At 43.9% G+C, this 21,055-nt stretch overlaps 1 protein-coding gene across 5 annotated transcripts; it reads right to left on the reverse strand.

The window, feature by feature from the left end:
* Positions 1-2,015: 2,015 nt before the first annotated feature.
* On the reverse strand, positions 2,016-16,425 carry LOC124226291 (zinc finger protein with KRAB and SCAN domains 3-like). 5 transcript variants are annotated; one of them, XM_046639382.1, is made up of 6 exons: positions 16,361-16,425; positions 8,679-9,163; positions 7,153-7,300; positions 5,670-5,752; positions 4,338-4,458; positions 2,016-3,341 (listed from the first exon to the last, which is right to left on the reverse strand). In XM_046639382.1, exons 2-6 carry the CDS (start codon positions 9,099-9,101, stop codon positions 2,479-2,481), a joined length of 1,638 nt encoding a protein of 545 aa, XP_046495338.1. In that variant the 5' UTR covers positions 9,102-9,163; positions 16,361-16,425; the 3' UTR covers positions 2,016-2,478. The 5 variants fall into 5 exon arrangements, with proteins under 5 accessions (XP_046495338.1, XP_046495337.1, XP_046495340.1 ...); XM_046639381.1 differs by lacking the exon at positions 16,361-16,425 and adding an exon at positions 15,982-16,320; XM_046639384.1 differs by lacking the exons at positions 7,153-7,300; positions 16,361-16,425 and adding an exon at positions 15,982-16,320 and having other exon boundaries at positions 5,670-5,744.
* Positions 16,426-21,055: the final 4,630 nt, after the last annotated feature.

A 21,055-nucleotide genomic window follows, 5' to 3' on the forward strand; every position in this document is an offset into this window, starting at 1 on the left:
CAGCCCGTCTCTATTCTCATCTGTAAGCTGGGTAGGGAGGCTACAAACATTATTTCCTAGTCTCCTACTGTCAATTATAAGAACTAGAGATAAAAGCGGGGAGCATGGTTAAAAGTTTTGATGCTTAGCTAAAACCTGAAACTATAGTGTTGTGATAGTTAATTTTATGTGTCAACTTGACTGGGCCACAGGGTGCCCAGATATTTGGTCAAACATTATTCTAGGTGTGTCTGTGAGGGTGTTTTGGGATGAAACTAGCATTTGAACTGGCATAAAGCAGATGGCCTCCCCTAATGTGGATGGTCCTCATCCACACAGTTGAAGGCCTGGCTAAAACAAAGGCTGACCCTCTCAAGAGGGAACTCTTCTTCACTAACTGCGTTGAAGTAGGACATCAGCCTTTTCCTGCCTTTGGGCTCAAACTGAAACATTGGCTCTTCTTGGTTCTCAAGCTTGCTGGCTTTTGGACTGGAACATATACCATGAGCTATTTCACTCCTCAGGTCTTAGAACTTGGACTGGAACTACACCATTGGCTCTCCTGGGTCTCCAGCTCGCCAACTGCAGATCTTGGGACTTCTCAGACTCCATATTCATGTGAGCCAATGCCTTATAACTGTCTCCATATATACATCCTATTGGTTCTGTTTCTCTAGACAACACTAATACAAGTATGTTCAGGATGTTTGGAAAGCATGTAATGCATTTTTATGGGTTTAAGAATTCAAACGAAATAAATAACCATATAGTTTATGACTGTAATACAAATAACTCACATTAGGATTTGTTAGATTTCTGTCCCCTAGATCCCTGAAACCTTCGAAGTACAAGCCTTGGAAAGTGACATAAAAACGGGGACTTGGATAGATCTGCAAAGGATTTTAAATAAGCAGGAAATATATCACAATGGAGAAACCATTAATTGTGAAAGGTGACCAGAAAACCTTGCTATATATGAATTCCAGAGTCTTAGAATGAAATATTGTAAATAGGGAAGAGACTGCTGGTGCCAGAAACCAAGGGAGAAGGGTGAGCAGATGCAAAACAAAAGCATATTTCTATAGTAAAGAGGAGTGATACACTAACAAAAAATTTTTTAGGAAAATGGTCATCTTGAAATGCTTTTGCAGAGGCAACTCCATTTAAAATATACGTAATAAATTCTTTGTTATAATGCTAACTAGAAAAAAATTTCTCGCAAATTCAAGACTGCAATTTTGACTATCATGAAGAAGAAAAAGATGGTCTACAATGTGTGTTTAAAGAAAAGTAGATAGCTTGAGGAGTTAACTTAATGGTTAAAATTCTCACCATGAATAATGGACGGAATGGTACCACACAGCTGGTTTGGGAATCAATATATAAGAAGAGCAAGACAGTCACACACCAATAATGGAGTTTTGAAACTGTAAGTGCTATTTGTTTAAAATATTTGGTGTGAATCCACTGACTGCAGCACGTTTGAGCGTAGCAGGCATAAGACTTGATGCACAGTCTACTATACACTTGGGCGTGGGGAGAGTTTGTGGGCAAGAGAGTATCTATAGCTATTTTAGAGAGCATTTGGTTAGGCCCAAGAGAACTAAAAAGTGAGAACCAAGATGCTGAGCATTAGAGACTTTATTATTTTATTCTGACTTGGTAACTGATTTTCACGCTGCCTGAATAGGAACATTTTCTCCCTAAAGAGTGACAAAATTAATATCAGGGAAACAGTAACAAAACAATGGAATTTCATGATTGGCACATATTCACAACGATTTAATGATAAAGAAGCTGTTTAAGGCATTCACACTAGAATTCCTAGTCTGGTAAAGAAATCTGGATTCTCTCCATCACAGTAACCCAACCCTCAACCCTTCTCTGCCAATCCTATGTGCTTGGCAAAAATGCACTACATGAACTCAGAATCTAGAACCTCAGAATTAGACACAAGCACAAATGGTTTTGGTGAGAAATTCCTCAGAAATCTAGACGACATCAGACTTTCAGAATTATACAGGTAATCTCACTGGTACATTTAATAAATGTTTATTAGCACCTGTGTACAAGGCACAGTGGGGAGCGTAAGACTTCACGAATCTGACCAACCATGGAGGATTCATTATAGCAAACGAACAGTCAGAGCAGCAGTCCCCAAATCACAGCCTTCCACCCAGGAAATATCAAAATGTGCTGGCTGAGGGTGAGGAGCCAGGCTGGAAGCCCTTTTAAGTCCAATAGGTGAGAACAAACCATTTCAGGTCCTATGTCTTCCAGACAATTCTCCCATAGCGTCCTATCAAATATGGTTTTTTCAGTCACCTTCTAGAATAGAAGATACTTCCTCTCAGCCAGACTCTATCTTTTCAAACAAATACCCGATGACGTGTAGTGGTAAATTAAGCCCCAGCCCACAATTTCTGCAGTCAGAAGGGCTCCAGGGTGGCTTCAGTGCAGTAGGAATGAGCACCAACTTTGGCATGTTAAGACAATGAGTCATTGTGACAGAATTTTTTTCCCAGTGTGACTTCTTTGATGTTGAACAAGGTACGAAGTTCGGGTGAAGCCTTTTCCACATGCATCACACTGAAAGGGTTTCTCACCAGTGTGGATTTTTTGATGTTCCATAAGGCCTGTATTCTGAGTAAAACTTCTCTCACACTCATTACATTTATAAGACACGGGAGCCTCAATATGTCCCTCCTGGCTTTCCATCCTAGCCTGACTCTCCCAGCTCTCTCCATGGTCAGGATTCTGAACGTTGTTATCCCCATGGATCCTCTGGTGTCTCAGGAGATGTGAATTCCGCCTAAAGGCCTTGCCGCACATGTTGCACTGGTACGGCTTCTCCCCGGTGTGGATTCTGTGGTGTTCAAGCAGGCTGCAGCTCTGGCTGAAAGTCTTCCCACAGTCATCACACTCGTAGGGCTTCTCCCCAGTGTGAGTTCTCTGGTGTTTGATAAGGTCTGAGCTGTGACTGAAGGCCTTGCCACAGTCTTCACACTCATATGGCTTCTCACCAGTGTGGACCCTCTGATGAATGACAAGGGCAGAGCTCCCGATGAAGGCTTTGCCACACTCCTCACATTCATAGGGTTTCTCCCCAGTGTGGATTCTCCTGTGCTTACTCAGGCCTGAACTCTGAGCAAAACTCTTTCCACATTCATGACAAATGTGCCGTCTCCTCCCAGCGGCATTTTTCTGCTTTCTTTGTAACCTGCCCTCCTGTTCACCAGCTGCTTCACATGTAGAAATCTGGCCAAGGGCTTCACCCAGGTGGCACGGTATTTCCCCAGGCTCCTGTTCTGGATGTTCCTCTTGTGGAGGCAAGTCCCTGATCTTAGTCTGTGTTTCACCACCTGAAATAACAAATGGCCAGCAACTGTCAATTATGCTCTGCCAAGGAGGAAAGCTCTGTGATGAGTCCCAGGGAGGCAAGAATTACAGAGGTCTATATAGGCCATGGGTGAAGAGTGAGGTGCAAGAATAAGGATGGAAATAAAGAGGGAGAACAGGGGTGCTGGGGAGGAGGGAGACCTGAGAATGAGAATGGGGCCACTGGAAGAAGGGTACAAACTGGGAATGGAGGGAAGGTGGTGATGACTGAGGACGGTGCTGGGGACACACAGAGAGGCTCCAAGTTCTAAGGATAGTAAAGCAGGGCCATGCATCTAGGATTAGATACTAAGGGCTGAGCAGAAGGTGGCAGTAAACAAAGCAAGTGAAAGGACTTCTGAAGCATTCTGTAAGAAACATGGAAAGTGGGGACTCAGAAATTGATCACTAATCAATAAGGGCAGTCATCTCTGCTCTTATTCCACGTAGAGGTAGGGTTCCCAAACAGAACTGGCTTCAGCACTAGGAGATCTGAGTTGGAGCCCCCACTGTGCCACCAATGATCTATGTGAACTCAGACAAGTCAGGCAGTCTTGTCAGGCACCCTCATCTCTAAGGTCAGGCTCCATAGTCAATCTCTAGGTCACTGCTAGCTCTCACATCTGTGTTCCCATGGCCCTTTTCCTGAAGGGACCCCTCAGGTCTCCTCCTCTGTGATGGCTAGCAACAGGAAGGGAAGCGGAAGAAATCAACATGTGCTGAGCATCTACTATGAGCTGGACCTGTACTAGGGATGGTCTCTGCTTCCTCCCATGTATCCTGACTAAGACACTGGCAGGGCAGAGAAGAAAGCAAGGTCAGGATTAAGGAGCTAGTCACACAGCTGGTTAGGAGCTGGGGTTCAGAAGTGGTGGTTCTGAATCCAAACATAATTCAAACAGCTACTAACAACCCAGGAGGTTCTCATACTCAAAGGAAGCCAAGAAATCTGATGAGAAATCAGTGCCCATCAGTCTTACCCAGGGAGATCAGGCCACCACAGTTCTGCCTTTCATCTCTGAAGAAGTTCACCTGAGGTGAATCCAGCTGGGTCCACCCAGGAGTGAGGGTCAGGGCCACATCTTCCATTTTCAGCAGCCCCTAGAACGACAGGTAACCCCACCTAGTTCCACTTGCTCAGGATCACTCCTAAAGCTGGGGACTACAGTGAGGGGGACATGCAATGCCAGAACACCCCCTTAAAGGGGCTCTGTGAAAAACAGCAAGTGTGGCACCCTTATTCCTACTTAACCCAGTCTTAAGTGTCATCTGTAACAACGAAATAACCATGGAAGAAATGTTAAACACATTACAATAAGTATCTTCATATAAATATTTAGACACCAGAATAGAAAGAAAAGATTTGGAAAATAAAGGCCAACACAGTGAAAGAAATGGAGCCCAATCAAAACCTTCCAAAAGATTTGTGGTGTGATTTTCCGGCATAGTAGTGATAAGGGTTCATTTACACTAATGACAATGAAATCTAGGTATGAAGTGAGAAAAATCGGGGATGAAAATGGACACTACAGAGACTCAAACACTGAGATCTTCAAGGACATGAAGAACTGGGTAGGAAATTAAAATCCAGTGTAAGTAAAGACTGTTCAAATCGTATAAGTTTAGATAAAAGGACTTGCCTCATCTGTTCCCTCACATTTAAAAGTTCCTGAGGGCAGAGGTCACATGTTTATATTCCTATCCACAGGACAATTTTTAAAAACTTTAGAAAAACAAAACAAAACCACGATCACAACAAAAGCTTCAGTTTGCATTTTCTGAATTGCCCTTACTGAAGAAGAAAATCCTGTTGAAGAAGGGGCTGACCAAAGTGGTGGAGGAGGGAAGATCTGGGAAGCAGACAGCCCCCAAGCTAGTAATAAAATAGGAAAAGGCTCTGGCAGCAGAGTAGCTATCTATCACTGAGTGGTTTCTCTTGCTTATAAAAGTCATCTTTTCGTATGTCACATTATAAACATAAAGTCACCATCATGCTGTTATTTACTTAATAATGGACTATAATACAAAGCATTTAGAAGATATTAATCATCTGCATGAGTAAATTTTACTCTTTCATTTAATTTCATTATACGTACTTTTGGGGGAAAAAAAAAAAGGCTCTTAACTGGGCACCAAAAAGAAGTTACACAATGATAAACAACCTTGGCATAAATGAGAAAATTCAAAATTCACCTAGGATTTGGGTGGAGGATCGAGGATGGAGATAGAGGGGGAGTGGGGAGGGAGGGACCTTCATGGGAAGCACCACAGTAGTACAGGACATTGTGGGAGGGAGAGGCGCTCCAGCTCACCTGGGGCTCTGGGGAGAGCCTGGCAGCTCCCACCGTGTTTTCTCTGCAGCACCCTCCCGCGGCAAGCCCAGGAACCTGGAGAGCTAAGAAGGAAAGATGAGATCTACCCTGGCATTCGGCCTCACTGCCCTGTGGAATCCAAGTCCAAAAACTGGGTCAATACATTCCTGCTGAGAAGTTTATACAGTGTTTTCCTTTCCAGAAATGCCTGATCCCTACCAGCTCCAATCCTAGGGCCTAAATAGATCTGGTGTGCTCTGTAGATATACACAAACTACACAGAAAAGCAGGATCCTTGGTAAAAATGGTTTAATGAAAGCAACAGAAAGCAAGCTTTCCATCTAAAGATCCTTTGAACTTTACTAGGGAGGGAGAGAAAAATAAGATTTTGGTTAAAATGGCTTTAGTGGCTGTTGGGGGCTTTCTGCTTTGGTTTTGGGAAACTAATTAGAGTCAGACAAGGCTGGGCCCAGAAAGGGAGAAATGGACATCTGGTTGTACAGAACTTGCTCAGATCAAAGAGAGAGAAGAGTAAAAAGAACCTCAGGTTTCCTTATAAAAGGCAAACTTTAGAGGCCGGCCCCGTGGCCGAGTGGTTAAGCGCGCTCCGCTTCGGTGGCCCAGGGTTTCGCCGGTTCAGATCCTGGGTGCAGACATGGCACTGCTCATCAAGCCATGCTGAGGAGGCATCCCACATGCCACCACTAGAAGGACCCACAACTAAAAATATGCAACTATGTACCGGGGTGCGTTAGGGAGAAAAAGGAAAAATAAAATCTTTAAAAAAAAAAAAAAGGCAAACTTTAAAAGGGGCACAAAACAATTGGTTTAGGCTGGAACCTCTATTGAGAAGTGAAGACTGCGTGTTGGTTGGCATGTCCTGGTGTTGTGTGTCTTCCCTACACACATGTTCAGGGCACATGAGAAAACACCACAGAATATACAGCCGCGTCCTATGGAGTGAATTTCATGCTATTTTAATAACAGACCTAAGGTTTAGAAGATTTATACTCTTTAATTTGCAATAGTCCTATAGTCTGTGGGATATTCTGACTGGCTTTACAGATTCTGTTCATTTTCTTCTTGGCACTTACTGCTATCTGAAATTGTATTATTAATGTGTTTATTTTCCATCTTCCCCACTAGAATGTAAGCTCCATTGCAGCAAGGACTCCTGTCTCACTGACAGCTCCCCAGCACCAACAACACTGGCTACCACGTAGAAGGCCTCCATTATTATGTGTTAAATAAATGGAGAACAAATGCTTTCCAAACCAAATTTTATTTATTTATCTTATTTACTATGTCCAGGTTTGGTTAGGAAAGCTTTCCACCATTGTTTGAAATTTCCCTTTTAGTCTCAGTCTCAAAGTAGACTCAATCAGTGATGGGCATATAAAGTAACTGTCAATGGATTAGGTGACCTTTAAGTGGAAGTGGATGAAGCCTGTAGAATTCATACTGCCCAGAAGATAATCCTCACCTCTGTCTGGTAAGGGCTGGGATCCCAGAGATTCATGCTTGAGCAGAGCTTTCATTGGCTGGAATTGGCTACTTTGTGACCCCTGGGATGGTGCCAACAGTGCCATCTCGCAACAGAGCAGTTCTTGCCCCTGGTCACCACCTGGGACCTAGAAGTTATTCATTTATTTTCATTTATTCATCAAACACTTCTATTGCACGTTCTATGTGCCTGGCACTGTTTCCATGAGCACTAAAGATATTAACTCATTTAACATAGACAACAACAACCTTAAGGTTGGTACCATTATTACCCCCATTTCACTGATGGGGAAACTAAGCCACAGAGAGTTTAAGCAACTTGCCCAAGGTCACTCAGCTAATAAGTGGCAATGGTAGGATGGGAGCTCAGGCAGAATGACTCCAGATCTTATGCTCTTAAGCATTACTCTGTGCTCCCTCATTAAATATATTTGTGCTTTTATGAAAACTCTGGGAATTGGTACTAAGTTCTCAGAGAATACTAATATCTTTTCTTACTGAAAAATGAGGATAATAATTTCTAGCTACAGGGTTTGGCAGACCAGTAAATAAGATCACAGTATGTGAAATCACCTAACACAGGATCCTGCATATGGTATGTCCCTGTTAAATGCAGGCTTCCTTCTAGACACTTATAGTTAAATTATAGTTTTCAAGTTACTTTCTCATGTGCAGCTCAGAATTTCCCACATCCTCCATAAAGATTGAAGAGCCTGAAGCTAAGAGACTTGAAATGAGTTTTCACTGTTACAGAGGGCTTGGACATGGTAGATCCAATTCAAGAACCTTGGTCTCCTAGTGATAACTTAGAAGCCTCTGACCATATGTCCTCTGAAGGAATGTGCACAAGGGCACCACACAATGCAAACAGGAAACAATCTCATACAACAGGCAAGAAGATGCAAGTAAAAATCAACCAATTTTCTACCAGAGGTTTTTAACCTATGGTCCATGGACTCCCTCCCAAATGGTCCACAAACTTGGATAGGAAAAAACTACTTTTATTTACTAGGCTCTAAGAGAAACTGAGCATTCCCTTCAGTTATGAAAGGAAGCAACAAACCAATGTGGTACAGCATACCCAGGACTTCGTCACCAATAGAAGTTGAAGATGTTTTCACATCACATTACAACCAGGCAAATACTGTCAACATCATTCATGCTTCTAACAACTTTGAAATTACTAGTTACTAGGTCTGTCCCTGGGTCTTATTATTTAGTTCATCAATAAAAAAGCATATGTATAATTTTAACACAAATTTAATACTTTGCTAACCATATTTCAATATAATTGAGTACTTTTATAATTCTTTATATTTTCCTTTATGTATTTCAAAATATTATTATGAGAAGGGGTCCAGGGACTTCACCTTATTGCCAAAAAGGATCATGGTACAAAAAGAGATTGAGAATTTCTGGAGCTTAAAGAAATGCCTCTCGCTTGGATCTTGAGATTTCAGCAAGAAACAGACCACACCTCTCAGATACTAAACCTGTTCTCTCTACCTGCGACATCGGCTCATCCAGCTGCCTCTCCAAATACTCCAACAGCACCACCACCTCCTCCCCGCTCTCGGGATGCTGCTCCCGCACCCAGGTCTGGAGGTCCCCCGGCAGGATGGTCAGGAACTGCTCCAGCACCAGCAGCTCCAAGATCTGCTCCTTGCTGTGCATCTCGGGCCGCAGCCACAGTCGGCAGAGCTCCCGGAGCCGGCTCAGCGCCTCGCGGGGCCCCTCAGCCTCGGGGTAGCGGAAGCCCCGGAAGCGCTGGCGGGAGTGCTCCGAGCCCTGAACCAGGCTGCTCCTCACTCTGGCCTCCTCCGCAAAGGCAGAGGCGTCTTCCTCCTCCACCTTTATGACCAGAAGCCCCATCTGGTCCTCTGCAGATTGGGCGTCCAGGGCTGCGCTTTCCTTCGATTCTCTGGCCATCGTGGGCCAAGGCGGTATTCAGGCCTCACTCTAGCTGGGAGCTGTATTTCTGCGGAAGATTCCTGGAAGTAGGAAATCACTATTAACCAGTAAAATTGAAGCAGTCCCCTCCTCTCATGCCCAGCAGCCCGAGGACATCCCTGGGGAGCAGGCGTGAAGATTTCTTCCCCATATTCAAGTGCGTCTGCAGCTCCATTCTTGGCACCACCCCAAACCTTAATCCCACAATAAGCTCCCCAAAGGATATCCTGGGGGTAGGCCTGGACACCGCCTCTGGCCCCCCAACCTCACCCCTAGATCTCCAGACTAATCTGGAGAAAAATTGACACTGGCTGGGCTGAACTTTGGTGCCGACCTGGGCCACTTCCTAGACGCTCTCTGACGTCCCTCCTGGTGATTGGCCCATTACAAACCAAGTCTGTGGTTGGCTGAATTCTAAAATGACCCCAAAGACTGCTGCCCTAATCCTGAGGACTTTGAATATGTTGAGGTAGCATGGCCGACTGACCACAGAATTGAGTCCTACCACCAACCTCAGTGAGCTTGTCAGTGGGTTCCTCCCCAGAGCCTTCAGATGAGAGCTCAGCTCTAACACCTTCACTTTGCCCTTGGAAGACCCTAAGCACAGAACTCAGCTGAGCCTGCCTGGTCTTCTGACATCTGGAACTGGGAAATAATAAACAGGTTGTTTTAAGCTGATAAATTTATGGTAAACTGTTATACAGCAATAGGGAATAAATACCAGGTCCTTATCTGCCATCAAAGCACTGCAGGTCAAAAGACATACGACGGAATTTTTAAACCCTGGGCACCTGCTGGTGAGGCTCCCAACTCTCTCTGTTGTGAAGTTTGCCCAAACAACTGGCATAAAAGTAACACTCAAATTCAGCTGAAAGTAGGGCTTCCCTAGATGCCTCTGAGCTCTGTGCTAGAGGGGACCTTCAGTTTCTCTCAGAAACATCAAAGAAGCAGAAAATATCACCAAGCCCTTGCCCTGGAGAAAGCGGTGGCTGCCCCTGGTCCTTGCCACCCCCTCAATCTGCCACTCCTTTTCCTCCTCTTCAAGGTCAAACTTCCTGAAAGGAAGCCTCCGGACCCCCACTCTGGTCCCCAGCTCCCACTATCCCACAACACACTGTGAGCAGCAGCTGCCAGCGATGACCGCTGAGATCACTCCTGCAGAGTAACCAGAGACGCTTCCCCCAGTTTCCATTTTCCATGGCTTCTTCTCAGGCAGCAGATGCTCCTGTCCGCTTCCAGAAACTATCTTGTCCCTGAATCCAGGGACCCCTTCCTCTCCTGCTTTCCTCCATCCTGTTTCTTTCCAGCTTCCATTCACAGTCTGTTTAGGTGCAGACTCTCGCCTGGGTTCATTAGCGTGGCTTTACGACTTACTCGTTGGGTGACCTTGGTAAATTACTCAGTATTTCTGTGCCTCTTTCCCGTTCCGTAGTAGGGATAGTAATTGTACACAGGGATATTGTGAGCATTAAGTAAGTTTGTGTATAAAGTTCTTACAACAGCGCCTGGCTTGTGGCAAGTACTGTATAAATGTCAGCTAATAGTATAATTCACTGGCCTTTCTCTTTTTAAGTATGAGTGGGCCCTGGAGTTCTGTTCTTGAGTATTTCTTTTCTCTTGTTACATCTTCCCCAGAACTGTCTTTAATCACTTGCAAGATTTTAACTCTCATTTCAAGGCTGAAGACTCCTGATCCCCATCCTGAGCTGCCTCCCAGACAGTCCTATCTGGAAATCTTGCAAACAAAGCCAATTCAATATGCCCCAAACCAAGCTGATCTTCTTCCCCGCAATCTACTCCTTCCCCAGTACGGCACTCTCTAGAAACAACAGCATGACCTGCCAGACTTCCTCAGGATCTTCTTTGACGTGCTCTTCTCATTCAGTTGCCACACTGGGTCACCTGGTCCTGTCTATTCTACCTGTTCAGTGTCTCGCAGATCTGTTCCTTTTTCTCTATTCTCATTGCTATTGCCATGGCCCAGGCCCTCATTATTGTGTCTAGCCTACTAAGTGCTTTCAACCCCTCCTTTCCTCCCCCACCTTCCAGCCTGCCACCAGAGAGCTCTTTCTAAAATACATATACCTCATCAAGTCATTCCTCTGCCTCAAACCAGTAATGCTCCCATTCTCATCCAGATAAAGCACCTATTTCTACTCATGCCCACTGCTGATCTAAACCCTGGAAACATCCCCTATGGTCTTGCAGGTTGTGCACTGTTCAACGTGCCCAGCCAAGGGGACCAGTGGGAGCTCAGGTAGGGCTCACAAACCTGGGCCCAGACTGTGTCCACTCCACAGAGGTATGTTTTCTAATAGGCACAAAGTTTCCCTGACTTTGCAAGAGGTTAGCAGCTGCCCTGACAGGCTGTTCACTATACTCTTGATATAGTATTTATTTTCATGCTTTCACATCTCTGCAGGGTAAACAGCACTTGAGCTCTGAAGCCCAGCTTAAATATCCCCTCCTCTGTACAGCCTGTCACCACCCCCGTCCCTTAGGCAGAATGAACTGTCTCCTCCGATGACGCTTTCTGCCTTCCTTGCAAAATAAATAAGATAGCTTGTGGAAAGAGCACACTAAGAGTGCTTAGTAAACTTTATATTAAAAACAACAGGGGGCTGGCCTGGTAGCACAGTAGGTAGTGCGCTCCGCTTCAGCAGCCCAGGGTTCACCGGTCAGATCCTGGGCGCGGACCCACGCACTGCTTATCAAACTGCGCTGTGGCAGGCGTCCCACATATAAAATAGAGGAAGATGGGCACAGATGTTAGCACAGGGCCAATCTTCCTCCACAAAAAGAGGAGGATTGGTGGCAGATGTTAGCTCAGGGCTAATCTTCCTAAAAAACAAAACAAAAAACCAACAACAGTACTTGTGCATCCTTGTTCTCTATTTAAAAATCTGCCTACCCTGCTGGACTGTGAGTTTCTTGAAAAGAGATCTGCCTTTAGCTTACTCATTTTTGTATTTCCCAGGTCCTGACACATAGTAAATACAGAATAAGTTTGTGGTGGTTGTTTAAGTGAAAGGATGAATGAACGCAAAAGCACTGGGTGAACAGTTATTTCTGTAAAGCACTCCAGCACAGTTGACATTTTGGGTGGGATTAATTCTATGCGAGGGGAGGCTGGGGGAGTTGTCCTGTAAATAGTAGGATGTTCAGCAGCACCCCTGGCCTCTACCCACTAGATGCCAGCGGCAACACCCTCCCTCTCCCCAAGTCATGACAACCAAGAAACATCTCCAGACAGTGCTAAATTTTACCTTGGGAGCTAAAAGGCCCCTGGCCTAGAACCCCTCCTGTAAAGAGTGAAAATGTGAAGTTCTGAATTACAAAATCTGCCTTAGTGCCAAAAGCTGATGGGGAACTTAGGGACCACAGCAGGGAGTCACCTGGCAAGTGAGTAAGGGCAAAGCTGCCTCCAAGGAATAGAGGCGGGCATCGCAGGGACTCCTAAGTTTCCCAGAGTTGGGCACGGGGCCCAGAAGGATGGGCAGATGGGGGCTGGGGTCTACGTCCCCTGCAGCTTTCCCTGGGGAGGTACATGGGGTTCCCACAAAGACTGAAAAGAGGGAGGCCCTGCCTCTCCCTCACTGTGAAATCTCAGATGTTGGAAGGCTGCAGAGATAGGGGACAAATGGGGATTCAGAGGCTGCCTCAGGTGCCTCCAAGCAGAGCTGGCGCTAACCATAATCCATGCCAGAACCAGGCTGGGTAAGCTACCATTCACTGTAGTTAGAAGACGGGCACTGGAACAAGACAGCCTGGACTCAAATGCCAGCTCTGCCACTTACTTGCTGTGTGACCTTGTGCATGTTACTTATTAACTACTCAGTGCCTCAGTTCCCCTAACTTTAAAAGGGAGATAATAAAAGAACCTACTTCATGGAGTTGTTATACATTTGTTAATATTTGTAAAGACCTTAAAACACTGCCAGGCACATGGAAAGTATTTATTGAATAAAATTTAGAGGATGGGATTATAGCTTGGTCCCCTCCCACTTTAGCAAAGACAGGAAAGAAAATTCTCCCTCCATCCTCCCGCCCCCCACCATGAGTTGGGTAGGTCCAGGAAAGGGAGAAAGGGAGAAGGTAAGGTATGGAGGCCCACACATACACCATCCCTCACAGGTTACGCCCTCTCTGTTATTAGCCATTCCCAGCTGCCATGGCACCTGGGCCAGCCCTAAAAGGGAGGGGAGCCCTGAGATTCCTCTGAACTAGACAGAAATAGATCTGAAACCCTAAGTGACTGCAAACTTATTTGACTGGGCTGAGGTGTCAGTACGTCCCTCTTCACTCAATGGAATGGAGGGGATAGAAAACGTGAGGCTGACAGAGGTGACTAGAGGAAAACACTTCCAAGAGTATGCCTTCCTGGGTTTCTGTTCCAATCCACTACAGTTCAGAGGATGACAGGGAAGGGATGGGACTCAGGAAACTGCGACCTCAGCACAGGTGTTACAAATGAGAAGTACCAGAAAATACTTCCTCCTAATCAGCTGCCACAAGGGATCTGGGGCACTGTTCCGTGAATGAATATCACCAAAATAAGTGAGCCTCAGTCTAATCAAGTCTCTAGATCCAAATACCAGGGAACAGGTAAAATACAGAAGCAAATTCAATTAAAGGTTGTCAAACTTCACTAGATGCTAGAATCATTAGGAAACTTTTAAAACCTCCTGATACCTGGGCTGAAAGCAGGATCAACTAAATCAGTCCCTGGGGGTGGGACACAGGCACTGGTAACTTTTAAAATTTTCTAGATGATTCCAATGTGCAGCTGAGTTTGAGAACTAATGAGTTAAAGATACTAAAAAGAAGCAATCAGCCAAATCCAGAATGTGAAACATTTTGTAGTACAGAAGACCCGAGTTCTTCAACAAATAAATGGCATTTAAGTAAACAAAAAGGAGAGGGGGAGAAAGAGAACTGTCGCAGATTAAAAGAGATGGAATAGACATAACAACCAAATGCAAATGGTAGACTGTATTTGGACCCTAACAGAAAAAACAGCTATAAAAAGACATATTTGAGACAATGGGGAAAATTTGAACACCACGATATTAAGAAATTACTGTCAAATTTGTTGAGTGTAATAACAATACTATGGTTACATTAAGATAAAAGTCCTGGGGTGGGCCCCGTGGCTGGGTGGTCAAGTTTGTGCGCTTCGCTTCGGTGGCCCAGGGTTTGCTGGTTCACATCCTGCGTGTGGACCTATGCACCGCTCATCAAGCCATGCTGTGGCAGCATCCCACATAGAACTAGAAGGACCTACAATTAGGATATACAACTATGTACTGGGGCTTTGGAGAAGAAGAAGAAAAAAAAGGAGGAAGATTGGCAAGAAAGGCTAGCTCAGGGCCAATCTTCCTCACTAAAAAAAAAAAAGATAAAAGTCCTTATTTGTTAGAATTAACACTGAAGTACTTGTGGGTGAACTAATACAATAGCTTGAATTTGCTTTAATACTAGAAAGGGGGGGATGGGGATGGTGAAGGAAGGGAGGGAGGAGGGAAAAAGGAAGAGGGCAGGAGAAGGGAAGGGAAAGAAGAAGAAAGAAAATGACCCAAAGATGATGGTTATTGAAGCTGACTGACGGGCACATTGGGGTTCACTGTAATATTCTCTCTACACTTATATTTGTTTGAAATCCCCCCAACTGTAAAAATTAAACAAAATCCTACCTTCCTTCCTTCCAGAATAGTATAGTCTAAAAGCATTTAGGTGGGGTCAAGGGAGGTGAGAGAGGGCCACAGCCCAGCCCAGAATGAGTTTAGAGCCCAAGCGGAGTGAAGAGGGTGTCCATGCAGGAAAATTAACCCTGATACATTACCACTTCTATCCCACATTCCCCAAGCAAGTTTCACCCCTCTCCTATTTGGGGTCTGAGCCCAACTGAGCACAGTGAGAAGGCACTGGATTAGGAGATTGGTTACAAACAGGTAGTGTTGATCAAATAGGTAAATATATCAAAGTAAAGTTTCTCATTATCGGAGAAGAGAGCTACAAATACAGAAAAGAGAAATCTAGTGTTAACCTTGTAAGGTTGGATTGGAATTAAGGGTGTTAGTGTGAATTCAGTTTCCAATATTATAGTTATGTATAGAAACATGGAAGTCACATATAGAAACATATATATCTGATCCCCACTCAGGCTGGGACTTAGGACGCTCAAAACACTGGCAGATCTCCCAGCACTGAGCAGGACCCACGATTTCTGCTAACACCAGGGGTTCCAGTCCTTCTTCACTGTTAAGACCTTTCTTGCTCCTTGGGAATCCAGGCAGCCAAGGGAAAGGCATTCCCAAGTCTTAAAGCTTTGGGGAGTCTGAGCATCACAACACACAATACACAACACAACAAGACCCATTTGGCTCTTTGCTCTGGGATAGGCTCTTATTCAGATTATCTTTTTTCCCTCCTAAAATATAGAAATCATCCATTACAAAAAGAACTGATGAATGACACTAAAATTTAAAGAAGCAGTAGGAAAGCCAGTCACCAAGACCATTCACTAAAGATAATATGCCGTCATAATTAGAAATAATAATAGTAATAATAATAGCAAATCTTGAAATCGTGCTTACTCTGTGCCTCGTACTATTTTAAGGGCCCTACACATTTTAAGTCATTTAATCCTCACAACAACCCAGCAAGTTAGGTGACATCATTATCTCTATTTTACAAAGCAGTAAAACGAGGAACGGAGGCTAAAGGACTAGCCAAAAGTCATAGCCAAAAGTCACACAGCCTATTAGTGGCAGAGGCAGGAATCGAACCAGGCAATCCCACTCCAGAGTCCAGGTTCCTGTCCAGTACCACGGAGTAATTTAAAGACCTTGGTACTGACCTTGCCTCCAGGCGGAGCAAAAATGTAACGGCTCCCATTTCCAAGGCTTGTCTGTGAGTGTGACCCAAGAATCCCAGTCTCTAAACGCCCTGGGGCACCGACCCCGACACCCAGAAACGGCCCTAGACAAGGGGCACCCGTGGGCCCTACGCGGGGACCCCTGGCACCGCAACAGAGCGCCCTTCGGTCCCCCACGGCCTTTGCCAGGGGTCGCCCTCCTCGGGAGACGAGGCTGCAGGGGACGAGGGAGGGAGGGGCTTCTCTCCACCCCCAAAGTCCCGCCACACACCCCTGCTCGAGACAAAACAACGCAGGACAGCCCACCCCCGCACCGGGACGTTGGCGCCCGTCGGGCGGGCAGCACTCACCCCACACTCACCAAGTGTCCCAACTAGCCGACCACCCGGGGGCGGGGCACGGAGGCCACTTCCGGGCCTCTCTAGCCACCTCCCGACAGACACTCTGTCGTTCACCCGCTCCCCGCCCTGTCACCTCCCCTCCCCTCTGGCTATTAAAGGGGCTTTTAGAAAAGACTGTTCTGGCTGTAACAAAGGGAGAAACCCAAAGAGCAGATCTCTGTCTATGTTTGCGAGTAGAAGAAAGTAAAAAGAATTTAACGTATTTTCTTGTGTAATCAGAGACTGGAAAAATACATAAGAAAATTAATAATAGTGGTTACCTGTGAGAGTGAATGGTTAGAAACTCAGTGAAAAGGACAATAAAGGTGAGAGAAAGAGTGTTATTCTATATGTTTTAAATATATTTTTAATTTTAGAGCTGATTGTATTACCTAATTAAAACACGAATTATAAATACGTAATTGTTTTAAGGAGCATGCTGAATTATTTACATAGAAAGTCCAAGATAATCTAATACTCAAATTACAATGATTAATAAGAGAGTTTAGCCAGGTATAGAATTTTTAAAAATTCGTATTCGTAGTTGGATTTCCCATTACCAGCACAAGTTATAAGATGTAATTTTTAAAAGATAGCGATTACAGGAGCGAAGAAAGACATAAGATACCTTAATGGAAATAGTGTAAACTTTTATTTATGAAGGCTAGAAAATGGAGATATATACCATGTTTGTGTATACGAGAACTCAGTATCATAAAGATGTTCTTTCTTAAATTAGTATTCAATTCAACGAAAATCTCAAGAATGTGTTCCATGGAACTTAATTAGTTGATTCTAAATTCATGTGGAATGATGAAAGAGTGAAGAAGATCCAAGGAGATTTTTGAGCAAATGGAGATGCAGAAACTTTCTCTACCTGATAAAAGGATTTATTATAAATGTCTAGTACTTAAGAAAGTGTGGTATTGGCACAATTATGGACAAATAGACCAATGGAAAAGAATTGAGGGCTGAGAAACAAACATGCATGTGTGGAAGTTTGATGTATTACAGATGTGGCACTACAAGTCAATGGGGAAAGAAGGGGCTACTGACAAATAGTACTGTGGTATTTGGATATCCAAAAGGAAAAATAAAATAAAATTTGAGTTCCTACTTAACACATGCACTAAAATCAATTCCAGTAAGATTAATAACTTAAAACTCAAAAAACAATCTTTTAACACTTTTAAAAGAAAATTTAGGATCATTTCTTTATGACCTCAAGTAAAGCAGGATTTGTTTTTAAAATATACAAACATACAAACTATGAAGGAAAAAATAAATAAACTTGTCCTCATTAAAAATTAAAACTATCTAAAAATACACCAGAAACTAGTGGAAAAGACAAGTAAAAGACTGGGAGAAGATATTTGCAACATGTATAATCAACAAAGGACCAGTACAATAAATGTATAATGAACATCTATAAATAAATAAGAAAAAAAATCCAGCAACCAAATATGACAAATGACAGGCAATTCACAGAGGAGGAATCTTGAATGACTAATAAACATAAGCAACTGCACTTAATCATTAGCAATTAAGGAAAGGCCACTTTTAAACCATTTCATACCCACGCCTCAGCAATAACATTTGTCAAAAATTTGGAACTCTCCTACACAGTTGATTGGAGTATAAATGGGTGCACTTATCTTAAGAAGCAATTTTGAAATATATAGTAAAGTTGAAAATGATATGCACACTTGCCCAGCAGCTTCCAAGTATTTACCTTGTGGGACCTCTTGTACATAAACTAGAGTGTTCTCTGAGTGACTATTCTGAGCTAGACAGTTTTAGGTGCTCAAGATACAACAGTGGCCAAAAAAAAAAAGGGCAAAGATCCCTGCCCTCATAGATCTATTGTTCCAGTGGGGAGTGACCAAAAAAAAAAAAAAAAATTAAGCGAAATAAATACATAAAGTAGAATGGAAGTTGATGAGCACTAGGATTTAAAAAAAAGAAGAAGAAAGTAAAATCAAGTTAGAGAGATCAGAAGTCCTGGTATAGGAAGGGGCCAGCTAAAGTATCAAATAGGAAAGTCAATGCAAGTCACACTGAGGAGATGATATTTTAGCCAAGATCTGAAGGAGATGAAGGAGTTAGCCCTGTGCAAATCTAGAGTGTGCCTGGTGGAGGAAACAGCAAGGAAGCCAGGGTGGCTGAGGGAGAGTGAGCAAGGAGAATATAAGCAATAAGGTTAGGAAGACAACAGAGCTCAGACTGTCTCAAGTAGGTCATTGCAAGGACTTTAGCTTCTAAGTGAAATGGGGAGCCTTGGAAGAGTTTCAAGGAAGAGAGTGACATTCTGACTCAAATGCTTACTCTGGCTACTGTGTTGAGAACATCCTGTCAGGTAGCAAGGACAGAAGCAGGGAGACCACTTGGAAGGCTATTGTGGTACCCAAGGGAGAGAGATGATACTCTCTCAGTCCAGGGTGGTAGTTATGAAGGCAGTAAGAATTCCAGATATATTCTGAAGTTAAAAACAGCACGATTTCCTGACAAATTGGATATGAGATGTGAAAGAAAAAGAGAATTCAAAGATGATTTCAAGGTTAGACTAATTGCAAGGATGAACTTACCATTAACTGAGAAATGGAAGATTATTGGGTAGAGAAAGTTTGGAGGGGGTAATCAATGTATGCCTTTGGTCAGGTTATGATGGACATGCTGGGCCAATCATTTGCCTATTTGCTCTCACATTCATTCTTCACCTTCCTCTGCCCTCCTCTGTATCTCAGAGAACATTTCTCAGACTTCTTTGCGCTCTGGTTTCTGGATAGGCTTGGCCGGTAGGAGTCACAGGAAGAATACTGGAGGGCAAGAGGAGAGAGGCCAGACTTCTCCCATAGTCTCTCTGTGCTTTTATCTTTTGCAACAGCTGTGGTTTAGCCGGTGCTCTAACTCCTACTCTTTGATACTTCCTTCCATTATTCTCACTTCAAGTTCTTCATGATCCAGCTTTTGTTGGGCGAATCAAGCTCCATGCCTGCCTTATCCTTCCAGCTCTCAGGGTGATAACAGTTTCCTACTATTGCTGATCTCTGGGTTGCCTCACTATTTCCTCTTTGGCTCCTCAGCTTTTCCATTGCCTTGTAACACAATCCCTGTATGAAATTCCTGGTATTTGATACACCTAGAGTGCTTCCTTTTTCCTGAGTGTACACTGACTCATTTCTGAGTGTGCCCTGAAGTAGAAATATTGAAACGGCAGCTGGAGATATGAATTTGGAAATCAGGGAAGAAGTCAGGGCTAGAAATATGAATTTGAGGGTCAGAAGCAGAAAGATAGTATATGAATCCATGAAGGTGGATGACAGCACATAGAAAGTAAGTGTCTATAAAGAAAATAAGAGAATTGTTGTATATTGGGTTCTCAGGAAACTGAGTCAAGACTCTGAGATTTGTATGCAGAAATTTTATTGAGATACATCTTCAGGCATAACATTCATGAGGGATTGCAGAAGCAGGATCAGGCAGAGTAGTTGAATTGTGATGCAGTTACAAGAGAGGGTCTAGCTGATTTTATCAGGAGCTCATGAGCTGAGCTGGTCCTTTAGAATTGCCCAGCCTTGATGCAAGGTGTCTGAGGCAACTCTTTGACTGAGGTCAATTCCCGGAGACAGGCTCAACTAAGAGCCATCAGCTACCAACTCTCCAAGCAGCTGGGGAAATGAATGCCTCATTGTGTAGTACAACATCCACTACAGTCCACCCTTGAACCACTCTGGTCCATTTGTTTGATAGAATAAGGAATGGGAACAACTACTCCAGAATTCTGCTCTCTGCCTGCGGAAATTTACAAGGATAGATGGGTAGGAGGAATTACAACCCCCAGTGACATAGCACATCTTAAGGTTGTAAAGGATATTCATTTTCTTCCTCCTCTACTACCCATTCTAGATTCCCGTTATCCTTGACTATTACCTTTGATGGTCTGGGTGGTTTTCCTGGTGGGTGACCCAAATACACATCCCTAAGATGTCTAAACTTCTGGTCAGTATGCGCCTCTCAGGCTATAGCAGCACTTTTCCATTTAATGTGAAGATTGCTCAGGGGAGAGCCAGAGACATCCATCCAAGTGGATCACCTAAGAGACGAACTTTTTCTTTCTTGTCCGCATTGTGTAACAGCAGCCCTACCTCTCCTATTGATAGGACCATCAACTCCTGCCAGCATGGTGACTCCTCTCCTCATCTGCTGGTAAAGGAGGCTAAAATATCTGGGCAGCAGCCCCACCTTTCAGTTTATAGGGAGTCTCCCTGTTTCTCATGGTAGAGATGTTCTTCTAGGAACTAAGACTTCCAGACTCACAGAAGATAGAAAGCACAAGTTTCCCCACATGTGTCACTAGGAGGGAAGGAGTTCAGGGCCACTTCTCCTTCTGTTCCTTAGTTCCTAGACATACATGTTTATATATTAAGAAACAAACACTACTTAATGATCATTGTCTTAGGGTTTTTATGCTTTGCTCTGGATCATGACATGCCATTTTTCAGAGTGTCATCTTCAAGGTGGCACTTTAGCTGTACTTTCCAAAGGTCGTTCCATTGCTCTATTTGGCCAGCAGGTTCTTGGTGGTTAAGAGTGTGATAGAACCAGTGGATCCCATGGCCACATGCTCATTGCTACACTTCCCTTGAATCAACGTGAAGTTGTGTGGATCTCATGTC

This window comes from Equus quagga, chromosome 15, assembly GCF_021613505.1.
Source record: "Equus quagga isolate Etosha38 chromosome 15, UCLA_HA_Equagga_1.0, whole genome shotgun sequence".
In the NCBI taxonomy this organism is placed as follows: domain Eukaryota; kingdom Metazoa; phylum Chordata; class Mammalia; order Perissodactyla; family Equidae; genus Equus; species Equus quagga.

Coding starts and splice junctions, on each gene's coding strand:
- LOC124226291 (XM_046639382.1), bottom strand. CDS start 9,101: ATGGCCAGAGAATCGAAGGAAAGCGCAGCCCTGGACGCCCAATCTGCA. Junction 7,301..8,678: donor TGGATGAGCCGATGTCGCAG/GTAGAGAGAACA, acceptor AATAACTTCTAG/GTCCCAGGTGGTGACCAGGG. Junction 3,342..4,337: donor TGGTGGCCTGATCTCCCTGG/GTAAGACTGATG, acceptor TTGTTATTTCAG/GTGGTGAAACACAGACTAAG.